A 21,554-nucleotide genomic window follows, 5' to 3' on the forward strand; every position below is an offset into this window, starting at 1 on the left:
CACACACACACAAATAAAAATAATAAAATAAATACTAAAAAAGAAAGAAAGAAAAGAAATTGTGTTTCTTGTTGAGACTCAACTGATACCCCTGTGATACCATGGTAGTCAGTTCCACAAAAATTTATGGAAAAGTATTTTTAAAAGTTTAGTTCAAGCCGGGTGGTGGTGGCACACGCCTTTACTCCCAGCACTTGGGAGGCAGAGGCAGGCGGACTTCTGAGTTTGAGGCCAGCCTGGTCTACAGAGTGAGTTCCAGGACAGCCAGGGCTACACAGAGAAACCCTGTCTCGAAAAAAAAAAAGAAAAAAAAAGTTTAGTTCAGGTGTATTTGAGAAAAAAAATCAAATAGAATAGTCTTTAAAGTTTGTATGTTGAATGTTGATATCCAAGAAAATGCTAGTCTCATCTCTCTGTGGTGAGGAGTGGTGAATGGAGAAGACATGGCTGCTTACGATCCTGAGCATAAGCTGTGATCAAAGGCTCAGCCCTAAATTACATATCTTTACCTCTCCCTGTAAGGACCAGGGAGCACTGCAGAAGTGCTTTGGAAAATGCATCTTTGCTGTTAAAAATCCAAGGGGCGTGTATTTCAGTCAAGTAACAGAATTTGATAGGAATTTGTATGAAAAAAAAATCTTCTTTTAGGTTCCATGTACCTGTTTTCTCACTGCTCCTTACAATAGTCTTCTGAAGTCATCTCTAATTTTCTATAAGGAGATTGATCTAGACAGTGGTTAGGAAGGAGACTTACTCCACCTTCTACAGAACCAGGATGTTAGTCAAGCTCAAAAGCCTATTGTTCAACCCTTGGAAGGCTGATGGCATCTTTCGACTTCCCGTAAGTTATCTAAGGAATTCATGTGAAATGTTTCTGCTTGTTATCCTAGCCAACCAGCTATCGATCTGCTTAGACAACAACTCTAACAGTCACACGTTCTCATGAGCGAGGTTCAGATGCCCATCCTCATAAGAGTGTTTCTTGGGCAGTATGGACACAATAAGCGATGACGATACAGTACTGTTGGAAAGGACACAGAGTGAAAGATTAATGCTTAGCCCGGGCAGAAGCCAGAAGAGGCTTCCGAAGGAATTAGCATCTATCTACTCTCATGTTTAGGCAAAGCTTCTGAAAAACTCTGAGATCAAATCAGCTGTGTATGTAGCTGTGTATGTAGCTCGTGCAGAAACTTAATAAAGAATTATTAGGGTCAGGTGACCTGAAAAAGTGGAGACGCCATGGTCGCCGTCTCTCTACTCCCCAATCTAGATTGCTTATCTTTCTCTAAGTTCAGGCTACTCTCAGGTCATGAAGAAGAAAAAGAGTCAAATCTCTACAATGGTGTCGGAATGCTAGCCAATGCTAGCTCTTGTTCTTGTCCCAGTAACCTGGATAAGAACTCGCAATTCTAGTTCCAACTATCTAGGAGTAAGTGTGGGCTCACAAAACTGAAACACGCTGTGTATTTGTTAAGTCAAGTTCTGAAGGTATGTTTAAAACCCTGTCATTTGGGCTGGTGAGATGGCTCAGCGGGTGAGCACTGACTGCTCTTCCAAAGGTCCTGAGTTCGGATCCCAGCAACCACATGGTGGTTCACAACCACCCGTAATGAGATTGGATGCCCTCTTCTGGTGTGTCTGAAGACAGCTGCAGTGTATTACACCGGAGCAAGCTGGGTAGAGCGAGCGGAGCTGGAGCGAGCGGAGCTGGCAGAGGTCCTGAGTTCAATTCCCAGCAGCCACCCACATGATGGCTCACAGCCATCAGTACAGCTACAGTGTACTCATACACACAAAATAAATAAAATAAATCTTTAAAAAAAATAAAATAAAACCCTGTCATTTATATTTCAGTTGTCTTTTTTAGGGAGATGGGCCTGCCACTGTGCACATGTGGAGATAAGAGGACAGTATATCAGAATTACATCTCTCCTCCTGTCACGTGGGTCCTGGGCTAGAACTCAGGTTGGCAGACTTGGCAGAGGCCACCTTTATCCTTTGAGTCACCTCACCAGTCCAAGATACACTCTGATCACTTTCAAATATCACTAATTAAGTCAAAGACCCCAGTGTGGAGTAACTCGTACCCCACAATAACAGGGACGGGGTTGGAGTGGGAAGCTTGTTTTTATGAATAGCTAACATCAATATTTGTTATAAAGCTCATATGAATTTAAAAAGGGAGTGAGCAAAAAAAAAATACTAATGCTTAAAATACAGATATTTGGATGTTTTCAATTAAAAAAATCAAATGTAACTATAATTAATTTTAAAGACATATGGGAAAACTCAGGGTATTTTGAGTGACCTAATCTAAGTTTAAAACATACCTTGCCAAAGCAAAAGCGTCATCAATAAAGCTTGAGCGGTCAGCAGAGGAGAAGCTCTGGAAGAGGAAACATGAAAGCCATGATTCTCAAAGCAAAGAGCATTGGGGGAAAAAAATTAGTAATGTGAAAATGCTGTTCTCACAACAAAATTACAATAGTTCCTAACCGGGCAGTTCCTTACCTAACCGCGCAGTTCCTTACCGTGTGGTTTAAGGAGAGAGCCCCAGCTATCCAATCCCAAGTTCCTTCTTCATAATTCACACGATAAAACCCAATGTGATCTGGGTTTATTTTGAGAAAAACATCTCCACTAAGATTAGCATTCAAAGTGATTCCTGTGGCAGTAAATAAGCACTAATGAGAAACATGTTTGCATACACTGTAAACACAGAGAAATTAGACCCAGAGGGCAAAAAGACAAAAAAGGAAGAAAAGCAATATTAGCTCAAGAAGTCAAGTTTGATTTGGACCCAAAGCCCCTAAGCCTAATTCTTATTTAGTTGCCTAACTTTAGAATGTCACTGGGGTGAGCAAGATGAACAAGAAATAAGTAATGTCAACAAGCATCCTGCCATTTGTAGCTTACACTCCTCCCTAGCAGCAGTGTGCCTCAGGAGCACAATAACTTCAAGCTGGCCAGTCCTGCAGTGAAAAACAGTGGTACCTAAGGACAAAGAAATGCGTGCCTCCTGGGGGTGATCCACACATTCCCAAGTGTAATGGGTTAACAAAGTGAAGGCTGTTCACTAGGACAGCGCCCCCTCTCCCCCAAGAACGGCTGAGATGCTAACATTTAAAGATCACCTTCTCAGAATCATCACCGCAGCTGGACCCCCTGGCACATGTTTATAATTCCAGCTACTCGGAAGGCCGTGGCAGCTTATAGGCTTACCTGGACTACAGTGAGTTCAAAGCCAGTCTGGGCAACCTAGTGAGAGCTTGTGTCAAAATAAAATTAAAACAGGTCTGGAGATGTGGACCAGTGGTAGAGCACTTGCCTAGCAGGAGGGAGCCCCTGAGTCTAATTCCCAAAATATATTAACATTGTAGCTAGTGGAGATAACTAGTGCTAAACAGAACAACAATGGGAGCACTGTAACAGTTTGAGGTGTTAAGGACCTGCTGCAATTGACTAGGAAACCCAGTGCAATGTTCTTTCTTGGCCAGCCACTTTCTACTTGTGCCTTCAATTAGATTTGCCTTTGCAAGGTTGTCTACATCCTTATTTCAGCTGGATGAAACAAGTGTTTTTTCATCAGTAGAGTTATCAAATTAACTTTTCCAGAGTATCATCTAATACATATGCAGGACTCAAGGATCAGGCTTTTAGAAACCCAGTGTTAAAGGGAGAGAAACTTAAATTTTAGGCCAACTATACACCTTAAAAATAATACCTGTGGATCTCTCTTTTCCAGCCAAGCAAGGTGCCCGAAGGAAAGAAAGCCAAGGGGAAGAAGGTGCCCCCATCCCCAACCCCCTGTTCCCGGCTGTCATGAAGAAACAGGAGGCCAAAAAGGTAATCAATCTTTTGTTTGAGAAAAAGCCCAAGAACTTTGGCATTGGGTGGGACATCCAGTCCAAAAGAGATCTCACACACTTCATCAAATGGCCCCGCTACATCAGGCTACAGTGGCAAAGGGCCATCCTCTATAAGCGGTTCAAAGTACCTCCTGCCATTAACCAGTTCACCCAGGCCCTGGACAGGCAAAAGTACAGACCAGAAACAAAACAGGAAAAGAAAAACAAGGCTGCCAGCTGGTGCTGAGAAGAAAGCCCCTGGCAAAGGGGATGTCCCAACTAAGAGACTACCTGTCCTCCAAGCAGGGGTCAATACAGTCACCATGTTGGTGGAGAACAAGAAGGCTCAGCTAGTGGTCATTGCCCATGATGAAAACTCCATTGAGCAGGAGGTTTTTCTGCGTGCCCTACTGTATCATCAAGGGCAAGGCCAGGCTGGGGCGCCTGGTCCACAGGAAGACCTGCACCACTGTTGCCTTCAAACAAGTTAACTCTGAAGACAAGGGTGCTCTGGCTAAGCTGGTGGAAGCTATTAGGACCAATCACAATGACAAATACAGTGAGGTCAGCTGCCGCTAGGGAGGCAATGTCTGGGTCCTAACTCTGTGGCTTACATTACCAAGCTGGACAAGGCAAAGGATAAAGAACTCACCACTAAACTGGGTTAAAGTGTACACTGCTAAGTTTTCTGTACATAAATATAATTACAAAATTCTCTTCCAATAATTAATAATAATAACAATAAACTGTGCTCTGACATCACAAGTATCCATCAGCATCACTTCTATACTTTTCCATCTATATTTGGCCTACATGGAAAATAATTCATTCAGGAAATGGTGTGAGAACTTACATTAAGGGAGAGACTTGAAGGAGTTTAATATAGGGACCACATAGGGAATCGTACTGGGAAATAGCAGGCACGGCTGGAAACGAAGCCCAGAGCTTTAGTGTTAATGATGCATGCCGTGCCAGAGCATCCATCCTCTGGGAGGTGAAAACACAGAGAAGATTGTCAAACAAGGAAATACATGCTTAAGTCTGCTTTCCAGAAAACGAGTTCTTGACAGTGCCATGGGAGAGATTTTTGGATTAGATTCTAAATCAAGAAGACCTGCTTGGAACCCAACTGTAGCAATCTAGGACAAGAAAGGGTTTGAACCTGGACTGACGTGACCACAGTGGGAACAGAGTGGAGACACGTTAGTGGTAAAGGCAGTATAGCCCTCCTCCTGCCTGGGGGAGGGGCGAAGGCTCTCCCCGTGGAATGAGTGATGGTTGTTGGCAGCGCAGAACAGAAGGAGGCAAGTTTAGGAGGAAAGGTGATTTAAACTTTGGAAGCCTTTGCAAGGTCTGGAAGATGTCCAGGACCCAGTAGTTTTTCATAATATAGAACTCAAGTCTTCAACATGACAATAAGTTTTCTTAGGAACCTTCAGAACGGGTACTTGATAAAATATGAACCCTTACCTCACTGGTGCAGTATTAATCTTCCTTTGTCATTTGGCCATGGGGAAGTTGTTGAAAGGAAGCTAATCTTTTGGCAACCTCGCTCTTTGAATGTTTTTATTGGGAGAGTTTCTTGCTAAGGGTAAAGCCAGTATGTTACTGAAGATAGCCCAGGAACTACCGACCTGGGATAAAGTCCTTTCTACGAGACCAGCAAGCTGTGTAACTCTGACCAGATCAGTTGACCTCCTTGTGTCCCAGTTTCCCAAGAGGAAAACGGGGACAGCGGTCCTCCTGAGCCTGTTGTGAAGATTAAGTAAGATAACGCAGATAACACGGGGTCACTTCGCTTGGTGTTGTGTGACCAGCAGATGCCAGCCATCCCCATTATTATGAAACAGGATAGGCCGCCAGCTCTAGAAATAGCCATGCAAATATAAATAACGTTGAGAAGTTCCTGGCAATCCATCTAAATACTGCAGTAATTTACTGTGCTTTGTATGTCCCTGGTTAAGCCTGGCTAACGTTACTGGGATTTTTCTCACTTTAGAGATGAGGAAGCTGAGACCCCGGAAGGAAGTAGTTAAGGACTTTCCAAGTTTGTGCTGCTTTGAGGACCGTTGGCAACAGCAGACGGTAGGGTTGCTCCATGATGTAATGAAGAAAGTAGAACTGAGCAACCAATGTTTGCTTATGGGCATAAGAGTGTATATTATTTTATTTTATTTTATTTTATTTTATGATTATAATGCATGTGTTCTTTATGGAGTTCTTGGAAAATAAAGTATAAAGAATTCCAGGCAAGGTGGTACATGCCTTACTGTAATTCCAGCACTCTGAGGCTGAGACAGGAGGATAGCTGCAAATTCAAGGCTAATCCGTGCTACAGTATTGGCCCTGTTTCAAACAAAACCAATGCCTAAAATGTACACAGTAATATAAAAATAATTACTCATCAAGCTTAAATTTTTAAATTTTCTTTGTGTATATGCATATGAGAAGCTTCTACAAGTGTGCACAAGCAAACAGAAAACATACAATGACACCCTACCTACTCTAAGATTAGTAATCTTTGGTCATTTGAAATTGTACTACGAAATTTTATTTTATATATTTGAAAGTGTATACATAACGATCAGAAAGGACTCTTACTGTCCATGTTATAAATGACTATGTGTGGCACATGTTGAAGAAGTTATCCCTGGGTAGGGAATCTTTCGAAGAAATTCCCTCTCAGGGTTGGTGAGATGGTCCAGGGAGTAAAAGACTGGCCAAGCAGATGGAAGACTCATGCTATGAACTTCAACACCACAATGTAGGCACGTATCTGTGAACCTTGTACTAAGAGGGCAAGCAGAGGTGAATTCCCCAGGGCTTGTGGCCAGCCAGTCTACCCAAAACAGTGAGCTCCAGGATCAGTAAGAGATCTTGCCTCAAAAAAATATGGTGGAGAGCACCTGACCTCTGACCTCTATAGCCATATATAATCGTTAAATGTATTATGCACCAGAGCACACACGTGCCTACCGCAAATGCACATAATGAAAAAATGTTGTGCAAAATTGTGCTACATGTGCAACCCTAGCTATTCAAGAGACTGTTATTGGAGGATCATGAATCATGAGCTGAAGGCTAGCCTCCACAAATTAGTAGATCCCAGAATGGTACAAAGGAGAAGAGAAGAGAGATGGGGGAGGAAGGGAGAAGAGAGGAACTGAGTCATGATTGTGTGCATTACAATTTCGGAGCTCCTCTCAGATCTCAGCGACTGATGCAGAGCATTTGCCTGCAAAGGAAGTTGGTGTCATTTGGTTTGTTCTTTGTATTTTGAGACAAGACTCTCTCCATGGCCCAGGATCAATAACCTGCCTCCCTCAACCTTCAGCTACAGTTTTAATACATAATAGACAATGCACAAAGCCTGGAGAAATGCAACCTGCCTATCATAAGGGTTTTCCCCCATGTGGATTTAGAAAAGCACCCACAAAGGAGAGCGGTATATAGTGGAGATCTGCTGGTATGTTTCCCATCTATTCCAGCAGGCAGAGCCCACCTGAGCCAGCACATGCAATTCTCATCTTTTTATAGGTCTGGTTCTACAGGGAATAGCATACATGGAAGAAAACCTATTAGTTGTTTGTCACACTGTTCCTTTCCACTAGGTAAGAGCTAGAGTACACATATTTGTATCCCTTGCTGCTAAGTAGCATCATACAGCTGAGAACCAGATGTAACATGCAACCTGAAGTAATCGATGCTCTGCCAGTCCTGGTCCCCCTGGTTTCTTTCTCTGTGTACCAGGAGAAAAATACCCACAAAAAGAGTCTGACATTCAGGTTGTATTAGAACTACAAGAAGTAAAAACAAACAAAACCCAGAATTTCCAAGTCGTTATTTGCTAGACAGTCGCCTGGAAGACATGGTGAGTCAGAAACACTTCCTTTGGCTGTTGAATAAACAAACAACTTTCATTGCATCAAGACACAATTGATCATTTACTAGTGCATTGACTGGCTTGCCTGGACAATGCATTGTGTTAGTATCACAGTGTGATGACATCTTCAAAACGATGGCTCGATCCTATGATTCCCCTAATCCTTATTCAGTATATTCTCACTGGGAAGAGATATCTAATTAGCCTACACGGGTATGCTGGCTCATTAGGTCAGTACACATGATTAATACGTACAAAATTTAGCATTCTCACTTAATGTTTGGTTTAGGTGGCTAAATCTTCCAAGACTTGATTGACCAAGGCTGAGCTGACAAACTGAGGTTCTAAACCAGCATAACTGATTTCAGGTTTGTGTGTTACACACGACTCAGCTTGAAAACACGGAGAAAGTCTTTCCCTCCTGGATACGTTTAAAGATATGTGGTCACCATTTGTTTGGTGATAAACGTGTGAACATACCCACTTGAAACATTTTAGTAAATCCTACTTCTACAACACCAGGTTTTACTCATTTAAATTAATAAATTCCAGACATGAAAGTTCCAAAAATCACCATCCGGAGTCTATACCCATCTCCAAACTCTCACTCCAGGATGATGTCGTAGGCCTACTCCTGCAGGGATGTCTTAGGACAACTCTTTGACTCCACACAGGAATTAATGCTTTAGTCCCTCTCCTAGACCCCAGTCCTGGAGTAATGTCTACAGAAACACCGTGTTTAGACAAGGTTGGTAACTCCTTTGTCTCGTGACAACCTTCATCCCTTCTAAATGTTCGAATGTAACAAATCAAGGCATAAAGATGGCATCCTATCAGATGTAGGTGAATCGTTACAACAAAAAAAGTTATAACAAAAATAGCAACTGATAGCAAAGACAGAGAGAGCTGGACCATAACAACAACAGAACCCAAGATCTAGGAAGAGCAGACTGGGCAAGCATCCTCCACTAAGCACATGCTTAGCAAATTCTTACCAGGTGCCTAGTGCTTATTGATAATAGATGGGGAATGAAAGATACTATGATTATTTTAATCTTCAAGGAGCTTATAATTTAGTTGAAAAAGAAAAAGAGAGCAAATGAAGTTTCAACAGCAATGGTTAACTTGTCAACCATTCACACTAGGAATCACAAGATTGACAAAGCTGCCAGCATCAGCTATATAAGAAAAGAACTTGGAATGGTTAGCCTAGAAGAAAATGACTGCAAATAGCAGCAGTAGAGATAGGAAAATATATTTTGATAATAATAAGCTCACTTTAACATAGTTAAGACAATTTAAATGAGGGTGACTGGGAGGGAGGGCAGGGGTCTAGGTCAGAATAGCCAGGAAACATTTTGTGTGAGATTTACTTCTTTTCTTAGAAACTACGTTTTTTTTTTTCTTCCTACTGCTTAAAATATCACATACAATACTTGTGTAAATAAAAGATCCCGGAAGTCCTATTATTGCTTGGGGGCATTTCTAACCGATGAATCATCAGAGTGTCGTGAGCGGGGACGTGAGACAGGTAACATGAGCTGCTAGCCTATCCAGTGTACCCGGGGCACATTTGTCATCTGTGCCCTGAGCTGAAGATGTCCTCAGACAGGAAACAGGAATTCATGGCACAGCCTAAAATTGGAGCAGGCACTTTGAAGTAGGAAGAGGTGCCTAATTTGTCGTTTGTTTTTGTTTTGTTTCTGGTGATTCTGAAGTTTCAGATGAAGCTAGGTTGGTTCCCGTAGCTCCTTGAACACCAAGCCCAAGTCATGCATTTATTTGCTCTTTCCTATTATAAACAACCACTCGGTGCCTGCTGAAGAAACAGTCCAGCAGTAACAGCCAGAAACGTGATCATTTCTTCAAAACAATACTCTTCGAGGAAGAGAGGCACAGATGGCCAATGGCGACTCAAATGCCTTTAGACATGCCTGATAGATAGAAGGGAGCAAGAAGACCCCTCTCCTCTTACTTTCACACTCTGCTCCCTGACTGAGCCATACCCTGACTGAGCCACAGATACCACCACCCCGTCTCTGTACTTGGTCAGTCCTGTTACCCTAAAACTCTAGTGAGCCCCTGAGCTCTTGACCTAGGTGTTTTCTTCCATAGCAACCTTTCCTGGCCCCATGCATCTACACTGCTTCTTCGCCAGTGGGTTCCTTTTGCCACCTGCATCCCAGCAACAGCCTCCTATGACAGAACCCGTGTGTCGGAAGACCTGCCCTAGACAGCAGACTGCAGGCTAGGAAAGGTTACACTTCAGTCTTCTGGCCTTCATTCCCAAACTACCCCCAAAACTACTCTTTAAAAGTAACTTCTCCAGCTAAGAAGGCAGCTCACAGTGCTTGCCTAGCAGGTATGACATCCTCGTCTCTGTCCCCAGCATGATACAAAGCAGGCATACAGGCTCATGCCTGTAATCCCAGCATTCTCAAGGGGCAGCAGGAGAGTCAGGAGTTCAAGGTCATCCTTGACTACCCAACCACTGGGAGGCTAGGCTGCCTTACCTGAGATTCTGTCCCAAAATAAAGCAAACCAAAAACTTGTCTGAAAGAATGAACTAATGAATTAAGGATTGAGTATTCCAAAATATTCTTTCTAATAAATATATAACAAATACTAGGAGAATATTTGTTCTGAACTCTTGATATTTGTTTTCTGAGGCACTTGAGTGAGCTTCCAATATCTAGAACATTCTCTTATATGAAATCCTCACTCCATTAAAATGCTGGGGAAAAACTGGGTTAGAGTGGATGAATTATTCATGTTTTTAAATGGGTAAACAGCAAATCAAGCCGCTGCAGAGACAGTTTCCTGACCCTCAGATAAACACAGCGACCAACGGGGAAAATATGTGGTGACGGTTCCACCGAGGGCGCTCAAAGCCCAGCATTCTCGTCGTGCCTTTTATTACTGACGTGGGACATTTTTACTGTATTATTTCTCTTTCTGCCCTCTTCGTTTTCTGTTGGCACACGGGCCTGTGAGTAGGAAAATGGCCAACAGACAGACCAAAAGACAATGAGCTTAGAGTTCAATCACAGCGTACACACATGGAGTATTGAGACAAAAAGACTTCGATCTGGGAAATCTGGAAGGATTCAGAGTTGGCCACAACGTCAAAACAATCATTAGCATAAATGATGAAGGGGGTGCGGTTTCCTAAGGAGGGGTGTGGTTTCCTAGGAAGTGGGTGTGGTTTCCTGTGAATATGTTTTCTGTCAGGAACAGCCTGGAGATGAGTCTTACCTTCATAATAGCGAAGATAGGAGAGCTGATACTAGAACTAAACATGTAAGAGAGTTTATAATAAACGTAAGAAAAAAAGAGAAAAAAATAGCAAAGATGAAAAATACCTGAGGCAGGAAAACTACTACACAAATGATTCTAACAGTAAGATTAAAAAGATCCAAAGGTGGACAGGTAAAGAAGAGACAACATATCTATATGAATATAAAATTATATATGTATATATGTATGCATGTATACACATATATCTATTATCATTATATAAGAGAACGATGGATTGATCCTTGCCACAACATGAGTGAACCCTGGAAAAATGTTAACTGAAATGAGACAGTAGAGAAACAGTACTATATCAATTCACAAAACTGATTTCCAGAATACGTTAAGTCCTCATTGGCATAAGGCCAGCAGCTGCTTGAGGTCTGAGTATGTGGAAGACAGGGGATGCTATCATGGAGCTAGGAATCTATCCAAAGAGACTGGGTGATACGCTTTATTTTAAATTTTGTATTTTGAGCCAGAGCTTCAGGCAGTTCAAGCCACCCTTGACTGCAGGCTGACCTTGAACTTACTAGGTAGCTAATGATAACCCTGAGTTTGAGATCCTCATGCTTCTAGGTCCTGAATGCTGAGATTATAGCACGTCTGGTTATATGTGGTGCTGCCAACTGAAGCCAGGGTTTTGTGCATGCTGAATAAGCATTGTACCAATTGAACTAGAACCCCAGCTCTGGTAATCTACTTGAGATTTGAGGACAAATAACCAGGTAGAGATGAAGGAATGTAGGATGCTTTTAGCTTCAAGAAACCCCAGAGAAAGCCTACAGAATCCGCTGTTCTGAGACTATATTCTCATGGGACAGAAAGAAGAAATCCATTTTGTCTTGTAACTCAAAACAGTTACAATGGTTAAAGCAGAATAAGCGAGATTCTCCATGATTTCTTCCCTGTGATATGAGATGTGCAAAGATGCTCTCTGCTCTCGAGTGACCTGAATTCTAGCTAGAAGGGCAAAGAGCACAAATAATATATCTCAACAACAACAACAACAACAACAACAAAAACCAAAAAAGCCAACCCAAACCAACAAACAAAAAAAGGCAAGATTCTCCTGGGATTGATGCTAAAATCTCTCTTACTTACTGTCTTTCCCCAAGCAATTTGGAGGTTTGTAATAACACCTCCTTGTTTTTAAAGAAGCCTACATTTTTTTCAAACAAGGAGAAGAAAAGTCAATGGAGAGAGAAGAAGAAACACATCTGCAGCTGATTTTTCTAATTGAGAGAGAACATTTAAAAAGCAGGCCATTCATGTAATATTTTAAGAATTTCAACATCTTCCTTCTTTGGCGTAAAGAGCAGAAGAAGAAAGAGAGGAGAAAAAGAAGAAAGAACGGAAAGGCAGGAGCACGGAGGGAGCCCGGAGCGGTCGGAACCTCCGGCTTGATTTCCCAGTGAGTGACGGGTAAGTGAAATTCCTGTGGCTCCTATGATTTACTCCTGTCTGCCATGATAAATCACTAAAAGGATTGTGTCAAGGTAGGGACATTCTCATCGTAGACAAAACTTTAGACTTGTGCGTGAGTTAGTTGAGAGGTGACTTTCAGGTAAAATTTACAAGTTTTGGTGTAACTGCTGCCTTGCTGTATTTCTATTTGTTTACTGGAACACATCAACTCAAAGAAGAAATGAATGTGTTAAATAATATTTACCTCCTTTGTCTGACCTGTTGTACACTGTGATCCATGAGTTGTTATTTTCGGCCCATTTGACTGGAATATTCCATGTGTAACTAAAAGTTTTAAGAAGGAAACACAATCATGAGAAGCTTAAATATCAAAATCAACAGATGAATACATTTTTCCTTACCAGTGATTAGCCAGTGTTTAGTACACAACACACACAGTTTGTAAAATGTACTTCAGGGACGAAGATAGGTCGTGCCGGATAGTGCTCAGTTTCTATAAACCCACAAAATGTAGAAATTTACATAAAAGTAGATAGGGGAGAAGAAAATTCAAAATTCAGTAAAAAATGCTTTGAAATAAATATCTTGCACAACACAACTTGCATAAATGTAGCATTTTGCATCATAATGCAGAGAGCTTCTGCATTCAGGCCTATGTAGGTTCTAGTATGGCATGTTTTCTATCAAATTCTATTGAAACTCTGCCTTCCTGCCCACTAAGCATTACATGTTAATCTCTAAAATTCGCTCGGTAATTGCAACCATGACATCAGTGCTGCAAGAGAAATCACCAGCTAAGCTTATTTCTGGGGTGCCCAAGTGTTGTCCTTTGCTACTTAGCAGTTCAGTCACCTCAGGGGAGGAGAAACGGTGTCCGTTTTGTTCTCCTGTTTGTGTCAGTTTTGTGGAATTGGAGGGTTGATTCTTAGGGCCCCCTGCATGCCAAGGATGCCCTTAAGCAATGAGCTACTTAACTTTTTATTTTGAGACAAAGCCCCTGTAGACTGGCTTTGAATTCATTCTGCAGCCCAGGCAAGTCTTGACCTTGCCACCCTCCTGTCTGCAGTAGAATGTCTAGCTACATGGTTCTGGGGACCTTGACTCTCTAGTGAATGTCACCGATGCTTCAGGCTTACCCAAGGCCACCTCCTTACAGTTCTCTCCCCTCCCTAACTGGGTATGCTTTCCAAACCGGCTAAGTGGCAGATGCCCTCAGGCTGATGGAGCCTGAAAGCCCAAAGTTCCAGGAAATGTATTCCTCTGAATGTGGCCCTTCTTCATGGTGGATGGGTGTGGTGACAACCTATCTTACCTAATCTGCCAAGGACATCTGAGCAGGCTACAGAGCTTTCCTGTAGTTGGCAGCCAGCTAGTCTCTACAGATCCCACTTCATACAGCACCACAGCAGCTGCACAGTCTTCACATAGGGTAGTCTCCTTCCTGGGACTCTCCCATACTAAAGTCTGGTAGAAGATGTGTTACTGGAAACTGATCCAAAGCATTCTATCCTGGGATGTCTGGGAGTATCTAAGTCAAAATGAAGGAAGGCAGTGGCACTACTCTCTTCTGATTTTAGCATCATGATATTGTACCTAGTCTCCGCTGAGTAAAGAAAAAGATTTGAAAACATAACATGTCCAAGAGCGAAGCTGTGTAAATGCAGCGATAAAGGGTGTTACATGTTATGTAAATTCAATGGTATCAGGGATCATGGTCCTGATAGTCAGAAATCCCACAGACAGAGATGAGAAATGGTCCATTTGAAGAGATGATGGAGACCACAATATGACTCACATAGGGTTCATCTGAATGATAAAACTTTCTGCTCTATGCTTCTCCTGATATTGGAGTAAGCAAAGAGAAAGACACTCAGAAGAGGTCGGTCAGCCCACAGTGTAACTGAGAGAGAGCACCATTGCCTACCACAAAAGAGCAACTCGGAAGAGGGGGAGCTAAACCTTAGCCTAGGAAAAGGCAAGTCCCCTCCTCCCCACCGCGGATGAAGGTACTGCTTAGACATTCTTATTCATGTATGCTAATTATACAAGATAATAGGGTGCCTGAAAGTATTTATTGTAGTCTAATATTTTAATAAAAAGAAACATAAGGAAGGCTAGCTTTGGTTTCAAAGTCTCTTGCTTCTTTGTTCAGCTACTATTGATTTGTAACAAATTGTTCTCAAGGAGGAAGAAAGAGCTTATTTTCTGTTTCTTTTCCTGTAAATATATAATTGTATTTTATAAACCCAAGACAAGAAAATCTACTTTATGATAAATGATCTCTAAAAATCATGCCTCTAGGAATCACAATAAGATGCATACGGTATCTGGTTTAAAACTTAAGAAAAATATTAAGCATAAATGTTACAACTGTATTCTCTTGCTGAATAAAATTTTAAAAATTATCATAACAAAAAGGGATTTTACTCCTAATATGCTGGGTTCACTTGGCTGTAATTTTTTAGGGGAGGCGTCTGCATAGAGGGGAAGTAATAACGAAGGAGATTTGTTTTTTGTTTTTTTGTTTTTTTCTTTGTTAACTCCAATCCCTCTAGCTCAAACAAAGCAAGGGCCGGGCTGTCTTTGCTTAATAAATCAGTGGCTTCACATGACAGGAGGAAACAATTACTGGGAACCCTGCCTAGTGGAAGGCTTGCTTTGCAAGACAGAGGATGTTGTTGCCTTACACACTGTAACATCCAGTGCACATGTTGTCACTGGAGGAACGTGGGAAAATACAAATGTCATCTGTCAGCTTTCTCCCTCGGGTCCCTCGAATTCACACTAGACTAGCCAATGTCTCCACCTTGGTTTGCATCCCTGTTGCGGCTTTCCCTCCCTCGCCTCCCTCACCTCCCTCGCCTCCCTCACCTCCCTCGCCTCCCTCGCCCACTTTCCTAGTCTTCCTATGCAGCTTGGGTCTTGTAGCTAGTCTGCCTACATTCAAATGAAGGTCCCATTACTTCCTCTCTGGCCAACCTGGAATGAGAAGCATAATCACTTTCTGCCTCGATTTCCACATCTTTTTTTTTTTTTCCCATAAAATAGATCCAAAGATCCAAAGGATGTCAAATAGCTCTAGGATTTAATCAGTGCTTGGCATTGTATTGTATATACACATGACCGCTTTCGAACTGGAAGCTCTTCATACACGCTAGCGCTGCTCCCTTTTCTCACCTTAAATATTAAATCCTGGGAAAGCAAAGTCTCCCGTACACTCCCCAAGCCCCTCTCCCCATTAACCGAGGCTCAGTCAATCAGTTCTCAAGTAGGACAGGAAAGAACGATTATTGTGAAACTTCCCACTGGCTGCTGGTTACCCGTGTGAGAAATGCCTTGGAGGTTTAACTTTGAAAAGGTCTAGTAGTATTAAAGGTGTCCAAGCTGCTTCACTGAGACAAAATAGTAACTGCAAAGAAAGCAGTTTATAGTTATTAAAGCTTCCCAAGAGACCTTCTTCCTACCCAGTAATTCTCCTCTTTCATGTTGGAGTAACTTCTCCCAAATAATTGATCTTGTGATACTGTACATGTGACATACAGTGATAGAGAAACCACACCGGAAAATATCCAAGTCATCACAAAAGAGGGGCAAGGGTCTCTTCAGTGAGAATTAAGTAGTAGCGGAGACTTGCTCAAGGGGCCCGGGAAGTAGGCAGGTGTGGAAAGTCTCTTCACTCAAACTAAAAACCAAAAGGATAAAGGAGAGTTACAAAAAGTGGGGTGTGGGTAGGGCTGGAGCTTTACCCAGCTATGTGTTATGACACCCCACTTTACCCAGTATCCACACTGGGAGGGCTCAGCTGGACCAGAATGATGTCCTTAGAATAGCTGTTGCATCCAGTGAACCTGGGGCTGGTCCTAGTGCTTGATGGCCTGAAAATCTGATTATCTTCCCTTCACTGAGGGCTTGTGGGGGATGTGGGCTATTATGCAAAGTAACTCTGTAACTGTGCAGGAGTGTCTTCAGCACTGGGACAAAGTTTGACAATGACTAAGTATCTTAGGGTTTTATAGACACCATGATCAAGGTATCAACTTTTATAAGGACAACATTTAATTGGGCCTGGCTTACAGGATCAGAGGTTCAGTCCATTATCCACAGGGTGGAGAATGCCAGTGCCGAGACAGGCATCATGCACGTAGAGCTAGCTAAGAGTTCTACATCTTCATCTGAAGGCAGCTAGCAGAAGACTGGCCTACAGGCAGCTAGGCTGAGGGTCTTAAAGCCCACGCCCACCGTGACACACCTAATCCAACAAGGCCACACCTATTTCAACAAAACCACACCCACTCAATAAGGCCAGGACTCCTAATAGTGCCACTCCCTGGGCCAAGCATATACAAACCATCAAACTAAGTCTCTTAACTGTGGAAAATGCCGAGATTACCGTACTTTACTGGCTTTATATTATAGACATTTTCTAAAAAGCTACCCATTTAAAGAGAATAACATATTGGCTTAGATTTCGGCCAAAACTCTTCAAACATCTTAACTCAGCAGCCATGTTTAATATTAGGGGGAGAATCTTGTTTGGTAAAATTGTGGGCTTTAGTCTTAACATGACGAAATGTCTTTTGATCTACTCTATATGTGGGTTTAATGTCGTTTGCACTTATTTACTTATTTATTCAATCTGGAGGCGCACACGTGGATGTCAGAGGCTAACTTGTTGAAGCACGTCCTCTCCTATCACTGTGTGGCTTCCAGGGAAGAAGGTAGGCCATCAGATTTGGCTGCAAGTGTCCTCCCCCACTAAGCCACTGACCCTATATTTGTGCTTTAATACAATTTATAAAAATATACAGGAAATAAAAATGTAGATGATACCAATTTGTACGTCTTAGTTGAATCTTCATACTTTGAAATTGCTAGGTCTTTTGAGACAAGATGTCTTTTATATAGCCTTGGCTATCCTGGAACTGAATCTGTAGACCAGGCTAGCCTCAAACTCTGAGATCTGTCTGCTTGTCCCCGTTGAGTGCTGGGATTAAAGGTGTGTGCTAGCACTGTCTGGCTTAGGAATAAATTTAATAAAGTTTTAATTTGCTGTGTTTAGATGCATTTAATCACATATATAAGTTTATGTGTTATATACAAGATAATTTGATAAAATTTCAAAGTGAAGTGCTGCTTAAATAGTCAGGAGAATTTACCTTGGACAACTTGTACATAAGTTGATAATTAATAAAAAGTTTGAAGAGCTGGTGCTGAAACCCTAGGCCGTCACATTCCCTTGGGCAGAAGCCTCTGGCCTGGCTCTCTGGCTTAATTTGACTTATTACCCAATATGTCCTACTTTAACCATGAGGGGCATGGGCTAGTTCCCTTCTGTTACTTCTACTTCTATTTCCTTTTAACAGCAAAATTTTTAAAAATAAACTCATTCTCAGAGTTTGAGGCTAGCCTGGTCTCTAGGGTCCCAAGTGGACCTCTAGGCTAGAGTCTCACCCCACCTTTCTTGGTGTCACTGTTGCCCTGTGACATGAGGGCTAGCTAGTTCACGCTTCACAACCAGCTCTCAGAGGACAATTCATAGGGTTTGTTCGTTTCCACGTGATACACCCATGGGGCCCAAGGACAAGCTACAAACAGTACCCCTGCCAGTTAGGAAGAGACACAGCTCCTGCCACACTAGACCAGGCCCTATCACTTGCTGGCAGACACCTCCACTGTGCCTAGCTGTTCACCTCTAACTCGGGCACTAGGCTTCCGTGCTTGCCCTCTTCATACTTAGCATGTCGTTGGGTCAGTTTTACATTTTTGGAGAAGTTCTGCCAAATTTACTTCAATGAAAATTTTAGTCTTTCCTTGTGTGTTCTCAATTTTCCTTTCTAAGGCACAGTATCTTGTATAATAAGCACAATGGCTTTTTAAAAATCTCTGAACAGTTCTTATAATTTTCTTTCTTCCTTCCTTCCTTCCTTTCTTTCTTTCTTTCTTCCTTCCTTCCTTCCTTCCTTTCTTTCTTTCTTTCTTTCTTTCTTCCTTCCTTTCTTTCTTTCTTTTTCATTTTTGGTTCCTAAATAATGTCTAGACAGTCAGGACTTTTTCATTTGTCCACCTGAGGTTTAAGCTCTTATGGTTAGACTTTTTTTTTCATGTGCCTTCTAATCCCCCACCATCTGTTCATATTTAAGAAAGGAGAGTTGAGCTGATCACTTTGTTGTTTTGAGTCCGCATGTACAACGTGTGCATCTGTCTGTGTGGGTGTGCATGTGCCGTGACACTTGTATGGATGTGAGAGGGTAAGCTGGGGTGCTGGTCTTCACCATCCACCTTTTACGAGACAAGGTCTCTCTGTTGTCCACTTTCGTGTATGCAGACGAGCTGAGGATTCTGGGGAGTGTCACGAAGCCATGGTGCTTCTTGCCACAGAGGTACTGGGGTTGCCAGTGCACACTGGTCTATCTGGCCTCACATGGGTTCTAGGGATGCAAACTCGGGCCCTGGAGCTTACATGGCAAACCTACTACCAGCTGAATCATCTCTCAAGACCAGATTAATTATTCTTGAGGGCTTGGATGCCATCCCTTCTATAGAGAGGGAGGTAGGTTTTTGGAAATGCGCTTCTCCCGTGAGCAGGTCGTAGGGGATGCCCAGCCCACCTTCCTTACAAGGATGCCTTTGCTCCGGAGCCTCCACTGTGGAAGTCTTTGGCTGTCCTGTACTGTTTAGTTTATTTTTGGGGGGTGGGGGGAGGGAACTAGGCATCTGGATTCCTGCCTGCTGTCACTGCCAGACTTCTGAGAGTTCTCTACAGTGAGGGAAGATTGATGAATAGGAACCAAGTGGAGGGGAGATCCAAACGGCACAGTCTGGGCTCAAGAGTGATGAGCGGGAACGAAGTGGAGGGGGGAGGTCTAAACGGCACAGCCTGGACACATTATTCGACCCCTTTTCGGCTTCATTTCTCAAGGCTCCTCTGTACTCTTTATTGTGCACTGCACACTGTGAGTGCAGAGCCTGTCGAGGGACAGGGAGGCTCCTGTTATTATCTGCCAGCATCTTTCCCTGTTCCCCTGGGACCATGATTTCTTCATCAGCCTCTCTCCCAGCATTCTATACTGCCTACAGCCCCACCCATTCATGTACAACACCATGCCAGCTTTACTTCTTTTACGGCTTCCATCCTTTGGTGTCTACGTAGAAGATAAACGTGGGCACATGCTCAGTCTGTCACTTGGCTAGCTTTGAACTCACACGTGCCAATCATATACCACGATAGCAGGGCCTAAGCATATGAGCAATATTCCTGTTGAACAAAGTCTACTGTTCTTTTAAGTGAGTCATCATTACCCAAGCTCTGATGGTGGCTGGGAAGGATCAGCTTTGGAGTCCAACAGAAAGCGTTTCTGGATGATGTTCTGCCTTCCACTCACAGTCACCACAGGATAGCCCATCTGGCTAGTCCAACTGTCCATTACTTCTTTCACTGGTTGATTACTTGCCTGTCATTGGGGGGGACAATGGAGCTCCATTAATTTATAAGTGAAGGGAAATTAAAAATAACTAGTGATATTAAAATGTAAATCACTTTTGAACCGGACAAAGAAATGTTTGAGAATATTGCCTTCATTACCTCTTCCAGTGAGTCCCAAAAGTCTGAAGTTTTTGCATTCTTGAACTGGAAATTTTTCAAGTAGATCTGTAAAAGATGAGTGCTTTAAAGCCCAGCCTTGGCTCTCCTTGTACCTCTACATCCTCCCCCTAAACTCCGACAACTGTTCATGCTGCTTTCATGGCATGAGATCACACACACACACACACACACACACACACACACACACACACACACACACACACACCACGAGAAATAGCCGTGGCTTTCTTGCAGTAAAACATCATTTCCGGACACTGATAGTTCAGTGCCGTTTGATTTTCCTATTATTAAGTATTCTTTCCATTTTTCAGCCATCTTAAAGGTGGACACGTCTTTAGTTCTTGAACTTAAATGGTAGTGGGTCCAATTTGCCATGCTAAGGAAATGAACAGGCATGTGGTCTTCTGAATAACAATAAAGATGGTTATGAGTGGATGGGAGAAATTATTGACTTTGGAGAGCAAGTCTTTATTCTTCAAATACTTTTAAAACATAAACCTTTTTAAATAGAGAGCTGCCTGCCCCTTGGGAAGTTCTGCTCACAAGAACTCTGCCTGGGAATTTCAGAAGCACCGGGGCATGCCCCCAGAGAACTATCTCAGTCTTTTCTAATGTCTTACCTGGCCATTGCTGGGGGTTTGGTCTTTCGGAGACTTGCCAATGTTTCTGCTCTCTCTCTCCTGTGGCTTTGTAGACCTGTGCTATTTAATATGTGGGAATCTTACCTAGAAATCAAACTTTTCAAGTGTTCCCAGTGCGTAGTTTTGTATGTAACATTTAATCTCTAAACTGCTTTAACTTTTCAGGAGGTATATCTGGGTCACATTATCTTCTAGATTCTTCTTGATTTTGGACACTTAGAAAAAAAGCAAACTTAGAATCCCAGAACATCTCCAACAGGCTGGCTTGGAATCCCACCCCCATGTTAATTGTTTTGGTTAACTCACTTCTCAACACTACCACCAGAGGGCAGGCAAAGGAAGGCAGAAGTGTGTTTCTGATCTTCATTCCAGACTCTTAGTATATAATAATACTTAGTATATAATAACAATTCTAACTGTAGCTACAGGCAAATGCCATCTTCTAGGGAGTAGAACCTTCATAAAAGCATCTCAGAGGACTTCATTTGCGTAGTGTGCTTTTGTTTGTTTGTTTGTTTCTTGTTTACTTTTGAGACAGAATTTCCCTGTGTAATCTAGGCTGGCTTTGACCTTGTGTCTATCCTTCTAAATGGTTTCTTTGTGCACTTACAAGATTTTCAGCAGAAAAATAGGCAAGCCATCTTGGAACTGGATAAGACCTTAAATATTACTTAATATAATGATCCTGTTTTTGAGATGAAAGAAATGGCCCTAGCCAAATGCCTATGTCCTTAGAGGAAGAGAGGTGTATCTGAGACTAGTTAGCAAGAGTCTGAATGCTTGCCAGGCGTGGTAGTGCACACCTTTAATCCCAGCGCTTGGGAGGTAGAGGCAGGTGGATTTCTGAGTTCGAGGCC

General features: G+C 42.5%; 1 protein-coding gene across 1 annotated transcript in view; it reads right to left on the reverse strand.

The window, feature by feature from the left end:
• Nucleotides 1-21,554, reverse strand: part of Enpep (glutamyl aminopeptidase) — a 68,572-nt gene that overhangs the window by 13,245 nt on the left and 33,773 nt on the right. The window contains exons 9-13 of the mRNA XM_031376170.1: nucleotides 20,036-20,101; nucleotides 19,753-19,904; nucleotides 12,698-12,777; nucleotides 2,532-2,665; nucleotides 2,331-2,386 (exon numbers count right to left, since the gene is read on the reverse strand). Of these exons, the coding sequence (XP_031232030.1) occupies nucleotides 2,331-2,386; nucleotides 2,532-2,665; nucleotides 12,698-12,777; nucleotides 19,753-19,904; nucleotides 20,036-20,101 (488 nt within the window). The remainder of the gene's footprint in view (nucleotides 1-2,330; nucleotides 2,387-2,531; nucleotides 2,666-12,697; nucleotides 12,778-19,752; nucleotides 19,905-20,035; nucleotides 20,102-21,554) is intronic.

Source organism: Mastomys coucha, unplaced genomic scaffold (assembly GCF_008632895.1).
Source record: "Mastomys coucha isolate ucsf_1 unplaced genomic scaffold, UCSF_Mcou_1 pScaffold16, whole genome shotgun sequence".
NCBI lineage: Eukaryota > Metazoa > Chordata > Mammalia > Rodentia > Muridae > Mastomys > Mastomys coucha.